The 17,690-nt window shown below is 35.1% G+C and overlaps 1 protein-coding gene across 3 annotated transcripts in view; it reads left to right on the top strand.

The window, feature by feature from the left end:
* Window positions 1-6,805, top strand: part of LOC123707595 (myosin-VIIa) — a 39,932-nt gene extending 33,127 nt beyond the window's left edge. For all 3 annotated transcript variants that reach the window (XM_045657777.1, XM_045657778.1, XM_045657776.1), the window contains 5 exons: window positions 74-2,542; window positions 2,841-3,040; window positions 3,522-3,657; window positions 4,395-4,526; window positions 5,085-6,805. In XM_045657777.1, coding sequence (XP_045513733.1) covers window positions 74-2,542; window positions 2,841-3,040; window positions 3,522-3,657; window positions 4,395-4,526; window positions 5,085-5,291 — 3,144 coding nt within the window. In that variant the 3' untranslated portion in view covers window positions 5,292-6,805. The remainder of the gene's footprint in view (window positions 1-73; window positions 2,543-2,840; window positions 3,041-3,521; window positions 3,658-4,394; window positions 4,527-5,084) is intronic.
* The last annotated feature ends 10,885 nt before the right edge of the window (window positions 6,806-17,690 follow it).

Raw genomic sequence — 17,690 nt, 5'->3', positions numbered from 1 at the left:
GTATGATACAACGAAATACCTAAACATAAAATAGATTTTAATGTAATTCTTATTAATACTGTTTTAATTTCAGGATGAAGAATACACAGCGGATAGCTATCAATCGTGGTTGGAATCGCGTCCAACCTCAAATTTGGAAAAACTTCACTTCATTATTGGACATGGGATACTGCGTGCAGAACTAAGAGATGAGATTTACTGTCAGATTTGTAAACAGCTGACCAACAACCCCTCTAAGTCCTCACATGCACGCGGTTGGATTTTATTGTCGTTGTGTGTCGGTTGCTTCGCTCCGAGTGAGAAATTTGTTAATTATCTTAGAGCGTTTATCAGGGAGGGACCACCCGGCTATGCACCATATTGCGAGGACCGCTTGAAGAGGACTTTCAACAATGGAACCAGAAATCAACCACCTTCCTGGCTGGAGCTGCAGGCTACAAAGTCTAAAAAACCAATAATGTTGCCTATAACTTTCATGGACGGTAATACGAAAACACTTTTAGCTGATTCAGCTACAACTGCAAGGGAATTATGCAACCAATTATCGGACAAGATCGGTTTGCGTGATCAGTTTGGTTTTTCTTTATACATTGCGTTGTTTGATAAAGTAAGTTCACTTGGCAGTGGTGGTGATCACGTAATGGATGCTATTTCGCAATGTGAACAATATGCAAAAGAACAAGGAGCGCAAGAAAGAAACGCTCCATGGAGGTTGTTCTTTAGAAAAGAAATATTTGCACCTTGGCATGACCCTACTGAGGACCAAGTAGCGACCAATCTTATTTATCAGCAGGTTGTACGGGGTGTCAAATTCGGCGAGTATAGGTGTGATAAGGAAGAAGATTTAGCGATGATTGCCGCTCAGCAATATTATATTGAATACGCTCAAGACATGAATAATGAGCGTTTATATACATTATTGCCAAATTATATACCAGATTATTGCTTAACAGGCGTTGAAAAAGCTGTCGATCGATGGGGCGCTCTCGTGGTGCAAGCGTACAAAAAGAGTTATTATGTTAAAGAAAAAGTTCCTGCATATAGAGTTAAAGAAGACGTTGTGAGTTATGCTAAGTTTAAATGGCCCCTATTGTTCTCTAGATTTTATGAGGCGTATAGAAATTCCGGCCCCAACTTACCCAAAAACGATGTCATTATCGCTGTGAACTGGACTGGGGTGTATGTCGTCGATGATCAAGAGCAGGTGCTACTCGAGTTATCGTTCCCTGAAATTACAACAGTTTCCAGTCAAAAAACTAACAAGGTGTTCACGCAAACTTTCAGTTTAGCCACAGTGCGCGGTGAAGAATTTACTTTCCAAAGCCCTAATGCCGAAGACATTAGAGATCTAGTCGTTTACTTCTTGGAAGGTTTAAAAAAGAGATCGAAATTCGTCATCGCATTGCAGGACTACAAGGCACCGGGTGAAGGGTCCAGCTTTTTGACTTTCCAAAAAGGGGATCTTATTGTATTAGAAGAAGACAGTACAGGGGAATCTGTACTGAACAATGGCTGGTGTATCGGTCGTTGTGAAAGGTCTATGGAGAGAGGAGATTTTCCAGCCGAAACAGTTTATGTATTACCAGCGTTAACAAAGCCACCTGCAGATATTTTATCACTATTTTGCCAAGAAGGTGCCCAGCACGGTCGAAAAGCCCCTACCAGTACGTTTAATGGCACAGACCCTAGAGACAAACCACACACACTTTTAGAGTACGCATTAGATCACTTCAGGCTACCCCCTAAAAGAACAGCTTCCAAGACTTTGACACTTTCCTCGGCGAAAAGAGGTGGTGCTGAAGAATTGTGGCGCCATTTTAGAGAGCCTATAAAACAACCTTTGCTCAAGAAGTTGCAAGCCAAAGAAGAGTTAGCTGAAGAGGCATGTTTCGCCTTCACTGCCATATTGAAATACATGGGTGATTTACCTTCAAAACGTCCTAGGATTGGTAATGAATACACAGACCATATCTTTGATGGGCCGCTGAAGCATGAAATTCTGCGAGATGAAATATACTGCCAAGTAATGAAGCAACTGACTGATAACAGAAATAGAATGTCCGAAGAGAGAGGATGGGAGTTAATGTGGCTTGCGACAGGTTTATTCGCGTGCAGTCAAGGCCTTCTCAGAGAGTTAACATTATTCCTTAGGACAAGAAGATATCCAATTGCTCAAGATTCACTCCAAAGACTTCAAAAGACCTTAAGAAATGGCCAGCGAAAATACCCGCCTCATCAAGTGGAAGTGGAAGCCATACAGCATAAGACCACTCAAATATTCCACAAAGTATACTTCCCCGACGACACGGATGAGGCATTCGAAGTAGATTCGTCTACTAGAGCGAAAGACTTCTGTCAAAATATCGCCCAAAGATTGAATCTCAGATCCAGTGAAGGTTTTAGTTTATTCGTCAAGATAGCTGATAAGGTTATATCCGTTCCCGAAGGCGACTTTTTCTTCGATTTTGTAAGACATTTAACTGACTGGATCAAGAAGGCGAGACCGACGCGAGACGGTATCACACCGCAATTTACATATCAGGTAAACTTGGTGACGATATTTTCACACACCCCACATACATACCATCACTTTCACACCATCACACAGGATTGCCCTATTAGGTATTACGTATTTAATATTTTTACCAGTCGTAAATACTATTATATATAATATAATAATAATTTGGACCTTTTTGTATATATTATGTATTCCATCTTTATCTAAATCGTTAGTATATTTGTGTTTTGTTTAGATATAATTTATGCTAGATATAGGAATACGAAATAAATGCATTTATTTAATATAAATACCATCATCACCTACATGACCATATTCCCAGGTGTTCTTTATGAAGAAGCTATGGACGAACACGGTCCCGGGCAAGGACCGAGCTGCAGACGTGATCTTCCACTTCCACCAGGAGCTGCCGAAGCTGCTTCGCGGGTATCACCGTTGTGGGCGGGAGGAAGCTGCTCGCTTGGCTTCTTTGGCTTACCGAGCCCGATTCGGCGATAACAAGCAAGAGTTACAAGCGATACCGTAAGGAGACCATTACTACTATTTTGCTTAATAAAAATAAATTTAATTCTTTGAGAGAAGTGTTTGTACCAAATTTCCCTTGAGGTAAGTTCAGTGACGGTTGTTGTGGGTATGTGGAAATTTATGTTAACTAAAATATGTACTTTGTTAGAAGCTAGGTTTGAACTGACTTCAATTGTTTAATACATGACGTTATAACAAATATAAAATTAGGGGTAGTGAAGTTGAAAAAAATATGGACATTATCGGAAACGAGCGTGGTAAAAACCAAAATGCTCATCTTGGCTTCAAGTGTGCTATGATTGTTAACATTTGGTTTGCCCTTCTAATTATTAACTAAAATATACATAACTAATGTTAGGTAACATTATTATTGCTGTTAATTTTTTAGCAACTCTAGGTCCGTTATGGCCGTGTTTATTTTAGTTACCTTTATCCAATTATATAATAGAAGTATTTACATATAGTGTTTTTTTTACAGTCAAATGCTCCGTGAACTAGTCCCAGCCGACCTCATAAAATTGCAAAGTTCCGCCGATTGGAAACGTGCTATCGTTGCGTCATACAATCAGGATGCTGGAATGACCCCCGAAGATGCGAAGATTACCTTCCTAAAGGTTAGCGTTATGCTTTTTTTAATATATCTACCGTCAAATTTATCGCGTGTTCTTCAACCGTGTGCAATAATATTTTTTTATTTAAATTCAAGAATATTTTCCTACTGTACAAAAAAAACTAATTTTATTAATTTTATCTATGTACACTTCGTTACGAAATACAGTACAATAAAAATAATTAAATAACGGGCAGCCTTGTCGCTTTCGAGTGATGTTTTCCAAGACAGCTGATGAGCTTTTTTATATAGTGAGCTCTGTTTATATAAAAGTATTATACATTATGTAGAAGTGCAAAACTACATAATACATACAATTACTTAGACATTAATAATGGAGAAATCAAAGCATATTTATATAATACATTATAATTAAAACGAATAATTTGATTTTATACATTAATTTGGAACGCTAATACACTTATAGTCTTATAATGTCTGGTATTTATCCTTTTACTCCAATTTTAACAATACGAATTTAGAACGAAAGATACAAGTACGACGGACCTGTGAATTCATTCAAAATGGCGGCTTGTAGCGTGAAGTTAGGCATGAATCACATTGACGAACTTCTCTTGTATTTTCTTTACTTGGTATTAAAATAAAACGGGTAAAACTAAAATATTAATTAATTATTTAATTAGGAGGATAAGGTTTTAACTTTAAATAATAATAATTTTAATTAAATAAATTATTGGACTAAAGTTACCGCAATAAAAATGTTAATTCTGACCCTTTCAGGTTATTTACCGGTGGCCAACATTTGGATCAGCATTTTTCGAAGTGAAGCAAACGACGGAGCCAAATTACCCTGAATTATTGCTGATCGCCATAAACAAACATGGCGTGAGTTTGATTCACCCACAGACCAAGGTAAAACAAAAGTATAAAAAAGAATATTATACATAGTCATCAATTAGTGTCAGTTCAAACTATATATTTAGGGCAACTTATATATAACCAAGGATCATAAAAACTCTAGCTATGTAAAATATTTATATTTGTGATTGATTGAATGTTATTTTTCGGTACTCATATTATTTGTATATACATATGTCAGCTGTCAAATTCAACATACGATATTAGGTATTTAAAAATGTTTTATAAAGTTATAATTAATATCTATAGGATCTATATTATAGCAATACAAAACCTTGACACAGGTTAATTTAAAAGTCCCAAATCATGATATTGAATTTTTATAATGAATCAACACATTTTTTATACATTCTGCATTCTATTGACTAACTGTAAATAGACGTGCGATGTACCTGATATGTCAAATATTGTTATAAGTACGGTCAATATTTTGTCAAATTATCTATACGACAGCCTTAAGAACAAAACGGCCGTAAATTTATACATAAGGTATGTAAGCGATCAAAAATGTATCATTCACTTTTAAATTAACAAAACAAATTCATTTCACAGGAAATTCTAATCACACATCCATTCACAAGGATATCGAACTGGTCTTCCGGCAACACGTACTTCCACATGACGATCGGAAACCTCGTTCGAGGGTCAAAACTCCTCTGCGAAACTTCATTGGGCTATAAAATGGACGATTTGCTCACGTCCTATATATCGTTAATGCTCACCAATATGAACAAGCAAAGATCGATGCGTGTTAAATAGATATTTAGCAATAAATAACATCGTAACCATGGTAACAAGGCAACAAATGTGTGGTTTATTGTGCGTGGAGTTTGTTCATAGATTATATTTTTCATATAGCTTGTTTGTTAAGCGTTAAGGAAAAATACTCCGTCAGAATTAGCTTTAATTCGAAAAATTGTGTTCGAATAGTTTTGGAATTTTATTGTTCATATTTAAAAAATGAATGTTTTTGGCGATTCGCGATGTTGAAATATTTTAATACTATTGTTGGCAACATTTATTTCCCCCCAAAACTACTGAAATTAATGTTTGCTTACTAGTCGTGTAAGATCAAACAATTGGTGCTCTATTTGACTAATGTTAAGAGCTAATAAACAAAATTGCTTACAAACTCCGTCCTTTTAATGGGATCAATATTATACAAGCGTTTAATAAAAGCCCCGAAATGTTTCATAATTACTAAAACTGGTCAAGTTAGTTGTCATCTATCATCTGTCATTTGTCATTTCTCATATAGCTTATACAAAGTAAACAAAGAAAATGGCGGGAAGTATGGCGAAGTAATCGTTTGTCTATTGTGTTATAATTTGGGATTTATGCCACAGAATTGTGGAAACTAAATGATAGTTAAAAGAGAGACAAGGCGCTGTCGTAAAACGTGAGCCTGGTCGCAAGACGAACAATTATAATCAATTTAACTGGCAACTCTTTAGTCTATGATATCAGTCTTGAAGACGTTTTATAACGAAACAATGTTTTATTTCAGTGTTTGTATTACTGTCTATGGAAGTTCTTTATCTTTATATTAATATATTTTCAACTATCCTGACTGATTGAGTAACGTATAATATATTCACGTTATGATGAAAAAAAATACTATACTTAGAAATTCCATCTTTTCATGAAAAGTTAAATAAAAACCCGGTAATTTTCAAATTTCACTTTCATTTCTTAGTCTAGTCTGACTTCCTTTGAAGACGAGGTTTTTCTTGACTTAATTTTAAACTTTTGGGGTTTTTGTTATAAAATATATACGAATATTATACTTTAGAATTACGTAACCAGTAATTAAGTACAATTTAATCGTTGCTAATTAATATTTTAATATACATAGTTAATCACTAAAGTTAATATAGATAAAATAATCAGCAATTTATATTTTTATATAAGTATATGAGATCTGTTAAATGTATTTATTCATAGATTATAGTGGGTAAGGTGGTATGTTATGTGCCTAATTCGACAATAGAGAAATATTGTGAGCTCTGTCAAAATATTCGCTTACGCAAATAATCAATTAATAAACAAAGAGCAGAGTTTTGAATTGCGCGCCAAATAAACTTATAAAGCTTGCTCGACGTTTCAAATCAAAAGATATTCCTATAATTAGATGCTTACATCATTTTGTACTGGGTAAACCTATGTTATGTATTATGTTATATAAGCTGTATGTAATGCCATGAGTTCGAACTATTGTACGTGTTTTCGCTTTAATAAAGTCGCCTTTGTGAATGGTTGTTATCGAGTCACAATTATATTGTTTTATTTATGCATCTAACATTTAAACACGTGATGGTAGGTAATAGACCTATAGACCATTATACAATAAAAACTACTATCACATAGATTAGGTCCAAGATATTTTAGGTCCCTATGTAGACTGCATTTCAAATGATTTTACAATTACATTTTACGTAAATAAATATAATTTAATCATAATTTCATGTATAGAAACAGTTATTTGGGATGTTATATACGCAAACGGCGTCTTGTAATATTATACACTACTAGCGGACAAACGTCCTGTACACACGTCTGAAGCCAAAAAAAATCTAATAATTTTAATAATTCTCGACTCTACTTGGAAAACACAAAAAGTTTCATCAAACTCTGTGGAGTTTAATTACGAACACATGCACATCTGTATAGATAAATAACCCAGTTACCGACTGCAGTGCCATCTACCTGCCTGACTTATGAATGTAAACCATTTTAGAGCGCCGCCCAAACGCATACAAAAAAAAAATATTCAAATCGGTCCAGTCGTTTAGTAGGAGTTCAGTTATATACGCACGTACAGTAGAATTACATATATAAAGATAAATGGTGTGTTAATTTGAAAGGGGCAAACGGCTCTTTGTGGTTTGACTCTTAGATAACAGGAAATTTCTTACATTCATCTATACCTATGTAAGACACTATTATTTGTTACATAAGGTAACGAACGCACAAGCAGTACCTAGCAGTGGGTACATACAGTAGATAGATTTTGCAGTGGTGGCCACGGTTCAACCCAAAATCTAGCTTCTCTTCATAGCAAGGAATGTTCATCAGGTCATTTGACCTATTGATATACACGTAGGAAACATTTTTATTAAACAAATATTACTAGCTAACTTCGCTTCGCGTAAATATGTTTTTCCTTCCATAGAGACGGTTAATTTTTTTTTGATATCCGAACAATTTTTCTCTATACTCAAAGTTCAAGGAATAAAAAAAAGAAACTCGAATTGGGCCAGCCATCTTCGACTTTCGTGTTTAACAATACATTCTGCAATATGTTTTTTTCTTTCCATAGAGACAGTTAATTTTTCGTTTTATTATTGATATCCCAACAATTTGTCTCTATAAGTTCAAGGAATAAAAAAAACAAACTCGAATTGGGCCAGCCATCTTCGACTTTCGCGTTTAACAATACATTTTGCAATTTTTGTGTTAACATTCGAGGTTAATTTTAGACCTCTTATTCAAACATTTGTATTTATATTTACCTCACTTATAGCATAATTTGAAGCGCAATTAAAGTAAAAGCGGGCCAGTAAAAAATCAGTTAATTAGAAACATAGAAAAAAATATATATCCGCAATAAAATCGTGAGAGTCTCCCACGGCGGGTCTATTCTCGGTCGAGAATGATGTTCCATTGTAGCAAGTAACAGGAAGTCATTTATCCGCCATCAAGAATATGACTGTTTAGAGTAATTTTGTGACCTAATCTGCGATTTCGGTTCACCGGCCGTTGTCAACTTTGGCCGATTAAAGAAGATGACACAAATTGCGCAGTTCTTATGAGTTTCATTAAGTAAGTTGTGTGTATGTAAACATTAATATTTTACGTGAAGTCGAACTCCGGATTTGGCTATATAAACTACCACAACTAGGTATCTGTTTTAATATACAACTATTAAAATCGGAAATTATCATTCTGCATCGACGAATGCTTGCGTATTCGTGCTACTGAGTTTGCTCCGGTTCCAACGCGCCCTGTCCGGTACCTATACTTAAGTCAAAGTCAAAGTCAGAAATCATTTATTCATATAAATACAATGTACACTTATGAACGTCAAAAAGAGAAATATACATTAAATGCTTCTAATTTTACACTTACTGCCAGTTCTCAAATCAAGGGCGTAGAACGGAAGAGAAGAACTGGCAATAAACTCTCCGCCACTGTTTTTAATCGCCAAGTTTTTTTGTTTTACACCGCTACTCCCTACTCGCTCAGCACTGTCCCGAAGTGCTGGAAGCAAGCTTCAATCCGATCCTGAGATATCGACAGGGCCACCAGCTGATTGGCGATGGTCAGCATTCATCGTGGATGCTGAGCAGCAAGCAGTTTTTGTAGCGCATCACCACTATGTGGAACCAGCTGCCCACTGAAGGATTTCCGAATCAATTCGACTTAGGGTCATTCAAGAAAAGAATGTACTAATTCTCAAAAGGCTAGCAACACACTTGCGAGATTTCTGTCAATGTGAGTGATCAAGGGCGCTGGTATCACTTAACATCAAATCTCCCACTCAGGAGGACTCAGGACTAGCAAGTAGGTACTTGTGACTGTTTTCTCTTTGGCCTAACCAATAGAGGGGCGACCCGAAAGCTCCAGTGGGATCACTTTGTCCCGCAGTAATTGTGACCGTCAAAAGTTAGAGACTCAATATACTAAGTCGTGGTTTGTGTTTATTACTCAATTGCGCAAGTTCAACTGAACTAATTTAAGTCATTAATAACGTCGAATATATACGTAATTATAGAGTTTCACACTGAGCAACCAGCAGGAAATCGTTATTCTTAGCTTGTATTACTTAAAAATATTAAATAATTCAATGGCGTTACAACATTTTTATCTGTTTCGTGATCATTTGTCAATCAAAAAGGCAATTATGTGCCTAATACACGCCGTCGACTTTGGCAAGGCAAGCCAATTTCCTGTTCTCCTTACTACCTCGTTCGAGCGAAAGTTGAATGCGCACATAGAAAGCCCATTGCGAGGAGTAGGTGTGAACGAACCTACCACCTCCGGGATGAGAGTCACAGTCGCACACCTCTAGAGCCAAGATCGGCAGGTTAGTCTCAATTTTTTGTAATAAAAAAGTTACAAGTTATACTTCGATTATTAGCATTTATTCGCCCAGAACTAAACCCAAAGACTATTTCTTGAATTTCAATAAACCGTAACTTGATTAACCTAGGAACTGTCACAACGATACTTTAAACTTCCCAAATAATTAAAGACTAATAGAATCTATGCTTTGTAGTATTGGTAAAATCGACTGAAAAAAATTGACTATTTTAATTGGAAAACAATTTCGGCCCAGGGGACTCCACTTCTTGGTTGTCCCAAGAGTTCCATACTTCTAAATCCGGCATTGAGCAGCAAATGTGTGAAACCCCCGCTACTCAGCAATACACAGAGTCCTAATACGTGGGTAACAGTGAAAATGATTAGAACGGACCAGTTAGAAACATTGATAATGAAAACTTTTTTTGAATTTCAATTTTAGAACTATTTGGTAACCTAATGTAGTATAAAATTGCATTCATTTGTCATTTGTTTTTGTGAATTGGCGGCAAATCTAAAACTTTTGTTTCACGTGAAAATAAACCTAACGCGAGAAAACTTTCGGTCAATGATTTATTATGACTTTCATTGTGGGCTTACTGAACAACAAAGCTATGATAGGCTTCGATTAGCATTTATTAATGAAACCCCGTCTCGTGCCACTATTTACAATTGGTATAACGAGTTTAAGCGTGGACGTAGCAAATTCAATGATGATCCGCGTGAGGGACGTCCTTTAACAGCGACTACTGAAGATAACATGAGTGCTGTGCGACGCCTGATAGAGGAAGATAAGAGAGTAACCTATCAGCAGATACGGGCAAGTCTTAGGCATTGTTATGAGTCAAGTTAAAGAAATATTACACAAACATTTAGGCGTCAGGAAACTTTGTACTAGATGGATTCCCCATACTTTAACCGAGGACCAGAAACAACGTAGCATGGACTGGTGAATATTTTACTATGGCAGGTGTCGTGATAATGAGTCATTCGCCAAACGGTCCTGAACTGGCGCCCTGCCCAATAACTAAAGATAAAATTCGAGGGTACAAAAATGCAATAGAAATGACCCCTAAGGAAGAATGGGGCCACTGCTTTTCTCAGTAGTTCCATCGAATGCTACGATGTGCAGAGAAGAACGGAGATTACTTCGAAACAATAAAAGTATTGGCAACTTTCTACATTAAGCTGTTTTTCATTTTCTAAACATTTTCAGTGTTACCTAGGTATAAGCCTTATATATGGTCTCTTCTGGTATCCGTAAATTGCAAGGAGATACAATGATTACCTCTTTGATCAAACACTCCAATAACAAATGATTATAAAAAAATCTTAATGCCTTTATTACTAAGAGGAGTATGTATAGTTCGAGGGACAAATTTTCTCATTGGATAGTATAACCTTATAAATTTAAAATAGATCGTCTCACCAAAGCATTATATTTCGAAATAAAATATGCCATTGGAATGTCTAGATATCATTATAATTTCTATTGTTATGACGTATTACAGAGATGTAACAATTAACGTATGAAGGAGACAAATTAATGATGGGCGAGTTAAACGTGACATAAAAATAACTTCCTTAAGCAGAATATAAATGACCAATTAGCCATCATTATTTCTATAAATACACGTTTGTAAAACACAGTTTTATATCATTATATTAAGGACAATTGACTTTACAGCGGAAACAAAAGTTGTTTCGCTGGGATTCGATTCTATGAGCGTTAGATGAAACGTATATAAATATTAGGTTCTAACATATGAAAGCGTTTTGTATGGGAGGAACAAAAAGATGTTTTAACATAGAATATATTTAATTAATCAAAGTAAGCGCCATTGATATCTATGCAGTTTTGCCATCTTATAGGTAGTTCATTCGCTTTACTAAAAAAAAAAACATTCGGCGGTTTCGACTCGAATTTTTGAGTTGGATTTTGCAAGAAGTTATCCAAATTTCGAAAAAAAATCTGTTGTCAAGGTCCGGGGTGTACGGTGGATGTCTTAGACATTCCAATCTAAGCTCTTCTAATTTGGTAGCAGTCTGTTGTGCTAGAGTTTTATATTAACATAGGCACCAATGGAGCACAGCTATGGATCGAACCTACGATTTCAGGGATGAGTCGTACGCCAGTAGGTCAACAGTGTCCGTTCGTAGGGAAGATTCATCTCTATGGAGTAATTTTGGATTCATTCGAGAAATGTTCACGAGGTATCATCACTTTGAACATGACCAAAGTTTCTCTTTATTTCGCGACTACCATTTAATGTTTTACTTGGTTTCCCAAAATTAAATTGCACGGTGAATAACCTCGCAGACCCCAAACTTAAGACCTTGAAGTCAGCCAATCACCGCTGGCTTTTGCGTACTTCAGTTCACATTGGCTGATTTAGAGAACGCCCACCGGTGTCTACCTCTTTAAAACTAGAGAACTTGGAAAAGTATTCTATTTTAAAATCACGCAAGAGCAGTGAATTTTGTCTCCTACAAGATATGTTTTAAGGAGTTTCGTTGCGTTGTTTCTTTGTTGCATGTTATAAATGTTTACAAAGATATGATTTATCATTTAGACATAATTATATTATTTATTTAGATCATCGTTTCTTTAGCGGCGGGTTGCTGCGACCCTTGGGGGGGGGGGGGGGTTGAGTTTGTTTTAAAAATATCGCGCTATGTACATATTATTAAAAATTAACGCCATTTATTAAAAAACACTAGAAAATAACAAGTAAAAACGAGCTACAAACTAAACTACATATCAAATTAAAAATAATATTATGATTTGGTACAGTAAAAGCCAAACAAAAAGCAACGCGGTAAAATAATTCTTTCCCACGGCCAGAGATGACATGTTGGAAAGGCAGGCATAGATAATATTTCCCACACTCTGCATATCTTGCTACCATATATCAAGGTGTACTGTAAAAAAGCATAGACAATGATACAATTGTGCACAAAGCTTTCTCACAGTATCGCAGAATCATTACGATTAATTAACGGGGTAAATGACCAGTGACTCCGAATTAGGTACAGTAGACAAGTGTATGATGGTAAAATTGCAGCTACAGAAAAAAAATCAATGGCCCTACAACCTCTTCCGGGCCTCAGTTTTCTGAGTCTGTTTCATGACCATTTATCAATCTACTCGTAATAGGCAAGTAGGAGAACCTTCTGTGCCTGACACACGTCGTCTAAATGTTAAATGCGCACATAGAAAGAAAGTTAATTGGTGCACAGCGGGGGATCGAACCTACCACCTCACGGATGAGTGTCACAGCTACAGAAACAAAAGAACATACCTGTTGTTTAAAGGTACAAGAATATATAAGAACGGAAGATCGATTTGCTGAAGACGCGGAACTCAGTCTTGAGGTCCACCGTTCGAGACTCCGCAGTGTACGTATGTGTTGTATTATATGTTATACGCGCAATTACTTAATGAGATCTCATGTGTTATAAATTAACTATTATTACTAAAGTGCAAATTCGTACCCACATACAATACTGCTTTCCCTTCTGGGCAGGAGGGTACTGGGGACGGTACCAACTCCTTCCACTTGACCGTATTCATCGAAGAGTGGTTTGAATCGTCAACGACCAATCCCTTTCCAACCGGCTTGATCTCTTGGCGTTGCGTAGAGATTTGGGGTCACTCTTTATCTTCTACCGCATTTACCATGGAGAGTGTTCAGATGAGTTGTTCGGATTAATATCTGGGGATGAATTTCATCATCGTATATCGAGGCAGATACCGCGCTCCAACGCCTTGTGGATCCAGCTGCCCACTGAAGGATTTCCGAACCAATTCGACTTAGTGTCCTTAAAAAAAAGAGCACACCAATTCTTTGACGGCCGACAACGTAATCGCGAGCCCTGTGGCATTGAGAGTGTCTTTTAAGACAGGTGAGCCTCTGTATAAAAAATACTAAGCTAAAGAACTTAGTAAGTAATGACGTATTTTAATTACTTCAATACGACGGTAATCAAACCACAACGACATCTGAGATAAAGTTTATATGTATTCAAGTAAATATTATAACTATTTATTATAATATACAGCATGCATACTTGACATGTTGTCGTGGATCAATGACCGTGATTAAGTATATTATATATATTATTGTTATGGAACAGCTAGAAACTCTGACACAAGCGTGACAAAACCAAAAATATCTAAATTACGTCTAATAAATAGATGAATACGTGAAACGCACGCACAACACACGCTCATTGCCCCGTTAAGCTCATTGTCCCGTCACGCTCGTTGTCCCGTTACGCTCATTGTACGCTTGCGCTGCATCTATCTTTCTTCCACTTGAACACTTAAGTATGCAATCATTTCATCAATATTTTGTTATGACTTTGTCACTAAACTAGCGTCCGTAAACCAACTTTACGACAACCTTTTTAGTTACTTAAAAGGGTTCCCAAATCTTACACATCATCATGAATTGTTGTCAAATGTTTTTTTCTTAAATATTGTATGGCCACAGCGTCTGCAAAACCATTTCTATTTTAGAAATCTTTTGAAAAAACATTGAATTAATCAACGCAACTGAACCATGAAGACGCAATGAATTAATTATAATATAATTTCAAAAAGATCTGCAAAAGACTGGGTTGTTATTCGTGTCTATTGTGTTCGCTTCCTTACGACATGTCTATTTAGTTATTTCTTAAAAGTTATCTAATCACTGGTAATCATTATAAAATAGTAATAAATAAACTGACAAATACCACTCAAGTATAATTACAAAAACCGATATTTGTTATGACTTATGAAATTGAACACGTGCGGGAAAGCCTAAATAGACACATTTACAAATACAAGCGGATTAAACTGATTTAAAACCAAATTGTTACGGCATAAGAAAATCCCGTAGTGACAAACTCGGAATCTCTTAGATGACTGTTAAAATACAAAAACCAGGATGTCTTTATTCTTAGAAAAACTAATATAATCGATATAATATCGTCATTATTTCATTGAGACGTCATGATAGGAAATCTAATGATGTCACGCCACGCTATCAACTTGTTTTCACACACCTTTTATTGTATAATTTCATCTATAAATTAGTGATTTTTATATTTCGGATCATCCAAATTCAAAGTTTAGATATTTTAAAGGAATATGATACAATTTAGAATGTCGGATGTTTAAATATTGAATATAGAATATAGGTAATATGATAAAATTTATGAATATAAATACACATAATTTGATAGAAAATGATAAAAGACAAAGTCAAGACATTTATGAGGTTTTATGAATAAGTTTTTATTATACCTTATGTCTTAAATGTAGTCTTTGAATTATATTGTTAGAGATTTAAAAGCAAAAATAATAATGCCCTTCACAAAAACATTTAATGAACTTTTATATGTTAGGTAGGTTGTTAGATATTTTATAAGGACTCAAAATTGTCTGAATTAATCTTTTATCATACATCAAATTTAAGTGATTATAAAGACAATTGACGATAAAACGAGACACAAAAAGTTAAGCGCAGAAGTTTCGAGATATGACAACGGTTATTGATTCAAAATTCAACTGCGTGGGAAATTTTGCTTTGAAATGTTATTTTTTGCTTGTAAATTAATTTCATAATTAGGTATTTTTAAGCAACCTGAACGTAATTCAAGACGATTTCAAAATTCTATTACAGAAAATAAAGTGTACTTTACAATGTTAGCCATTTTGAGACTTCGATAGTGGTCGGTCGTGTTTAGATAATTATTTGTGTTGTTGTTTTACTATCGAATTAAATAGAAGTCATGTAGCAGTTACAAACGTAAACCCATCATTATAGCATCTTGTTTATCTTTGGTTCTGACAGCTTTTTGTCTTTGATTTGAGTAGAGAAACATGAGCATGAAAATACTTAACCTTACTTAATTTTTTAGTACCGCTTTCCTAGTAATAGTGGTCTTCGCCGTTCAAATAAGTGTTTCTGGTGCAAAAACACAAAACCCAAGAAATTATATACAACCGTGACTCACGGGCCTAAACACTACACAAACACAGCTATGTTTAAGACTACAGGTTTACAGATGCAAAGTACATGTTAGACAATTAATTACAAAAATTGGTTTCTACGCTATTTGAAATCAATGAACAGGATGTGGAAATGCCGTTTTCATTCATAATTTCTTATCTGTAATTGTTTTTTACACGTTAATCACAATAATTGCTGTCGTCATGCGATCTGTGTCGTCAAGATAATCGTCACTGACACGTTTTGTTATTGATTTAATTAAATAAATTTTTAGGAAGAGTGTTTACGAATGGAACATTTTTATCGTTTGCCGACCTTTTATTGCACAACTATTTTGGTGCACATAGTTGACAGCATTGTATCTTTTCCGTAAGCTAATAAAAAAACTTTACTACTCTAGATGTCGTTTAATTATTGAAATTTAACCAACGTTTCGTGTTGACTATAGTATATATATATATATATATATATATATATATATATATATATATAAATATTTGTAAAATTGTTATTAAACACGTATAAACAGTATATATATATATTCTCTATTTATATTTCTAAATCTCAGACAATGCCGTGATGATTATCAGAGGTCGTAGCCAGCAGCGCGGAACGCGATGGGGTAGTCTACATGTGAAGAATTCTCCAAGACGTTCCCACACTGATTCCTTCATTAACTCTGATTCATAATCTAATTACATGATTCTTGACCCTTGTTACATTAATATTTTGTGTTTTTTACACCTGTGGGAAGTGATTTGGAACCTTGTTGCAGATTTTTATTAACTCAACTCGCACACAGAGTAGGTTTAATAGGTATAACACGATATCTTTTGTATACATATGTACATAGTTTTTTTCAAATGTGTTCCGCGTAACGAGAGACGCTGCTTGTCTCTGGTTACAAAAAAAAACACTTTCTTACTTTACGCTGACGTCTTTTGTGACAGCGTTTTAAGATTTGCTTACCATAACTTTTTAACTAGTATTGTAAGTCTTTGGCCTTAAAATAATTTTTAAAAACAAAACCCGTCGGCTGTTATTTATAAAAAATATTTTATTTCATTGGTAGATTCTAGAGTCTTCTTTTCCATCAAGTTTTATATAAATTCTCGTAAACCAGAGACAATTTATTGAACAACGCATTAACGCAACGAAACTCAACGAAACGCAACGCAATTCTAGGGGATTATGTTATTTAATATTACCTACTTTAAATTTGCTTTCTAAAAGGGAAATTATACAAGTCAAGTTTGGACTGGACAAATATTAAGCGACTTGTGGTGTTAAACCTAGTGTTCAGGGGGCTAAGGCAAACTAAATTTTATGAAAATGACAGTTCGTGTCGACGAACTTTCATACAAATTTAGTATTCGACTTTCTACTGATAAGGCATCTTGACTAACTCCTAGTTTGTTTTGACAACAGTATCTCTAGTCAATGGTCGATGTATAGACTAGAGATGCTATGATGACGTGATGACACGTGACATAAAACTTATTACGTCTGTTGGTAAATTCAAAATTAGAACGCACCATTTGGCTTATTTTTCAGTTACATATTCAAATCTAGCTATTCTACGGAATGCGTACTATGGTGATACTAATACTGAACATCAGAAGTTTTTCCTCCAAATTTCGTAGGACCCAACTAACCCTTGATATTAGATAAAATTTCAATTATAACTAGAACTTTTATTAATAACAATGTATGACTACAAAAACGTAAGTGTGGTCCTTACAACAGACTCAAGGTACAGCGAATAATAGTTTTTATTTTTTAAATATACTTTAGGCAACGTAACTATTTTTGACCTTTAATCATAAATCTCAGCTACTAAGACTGTTTCGACTAACACTTTGTCTGCTTTCGTTACGCTATAAATGAAAGAGTTGCTATGGTCCTGGGGGCTTAGACAAGATGCCTTAACAGTAGTGTATGTAGAAAGTCGAAAACTAAATTTGTATGAAACTTTGTCGACACGAACTGTCATTTTCATACAAACTGTTAAGTCATCTTGACTAAAACCCCCCCTTGCTATGGGGTTATCAAATAAAAAATCAACATTTTCAAA

The sequence above is a fragment of the Pieris brassicae genome, chromosome 3, assembly GCF_905147105.1.
Source record: "Pieris brassicae chromosome 3, ilPieBrab1.1, whole genome shotgun sequence".
NCBI lineage: Eukaryota > Metazoa > Arthropoda > Insecta > Lepidoptera > Pieridae > Pieris > Pieris brassicae.
This window is presented reverse-complemented; position numbering and strand designations above follow the sequence as displayed.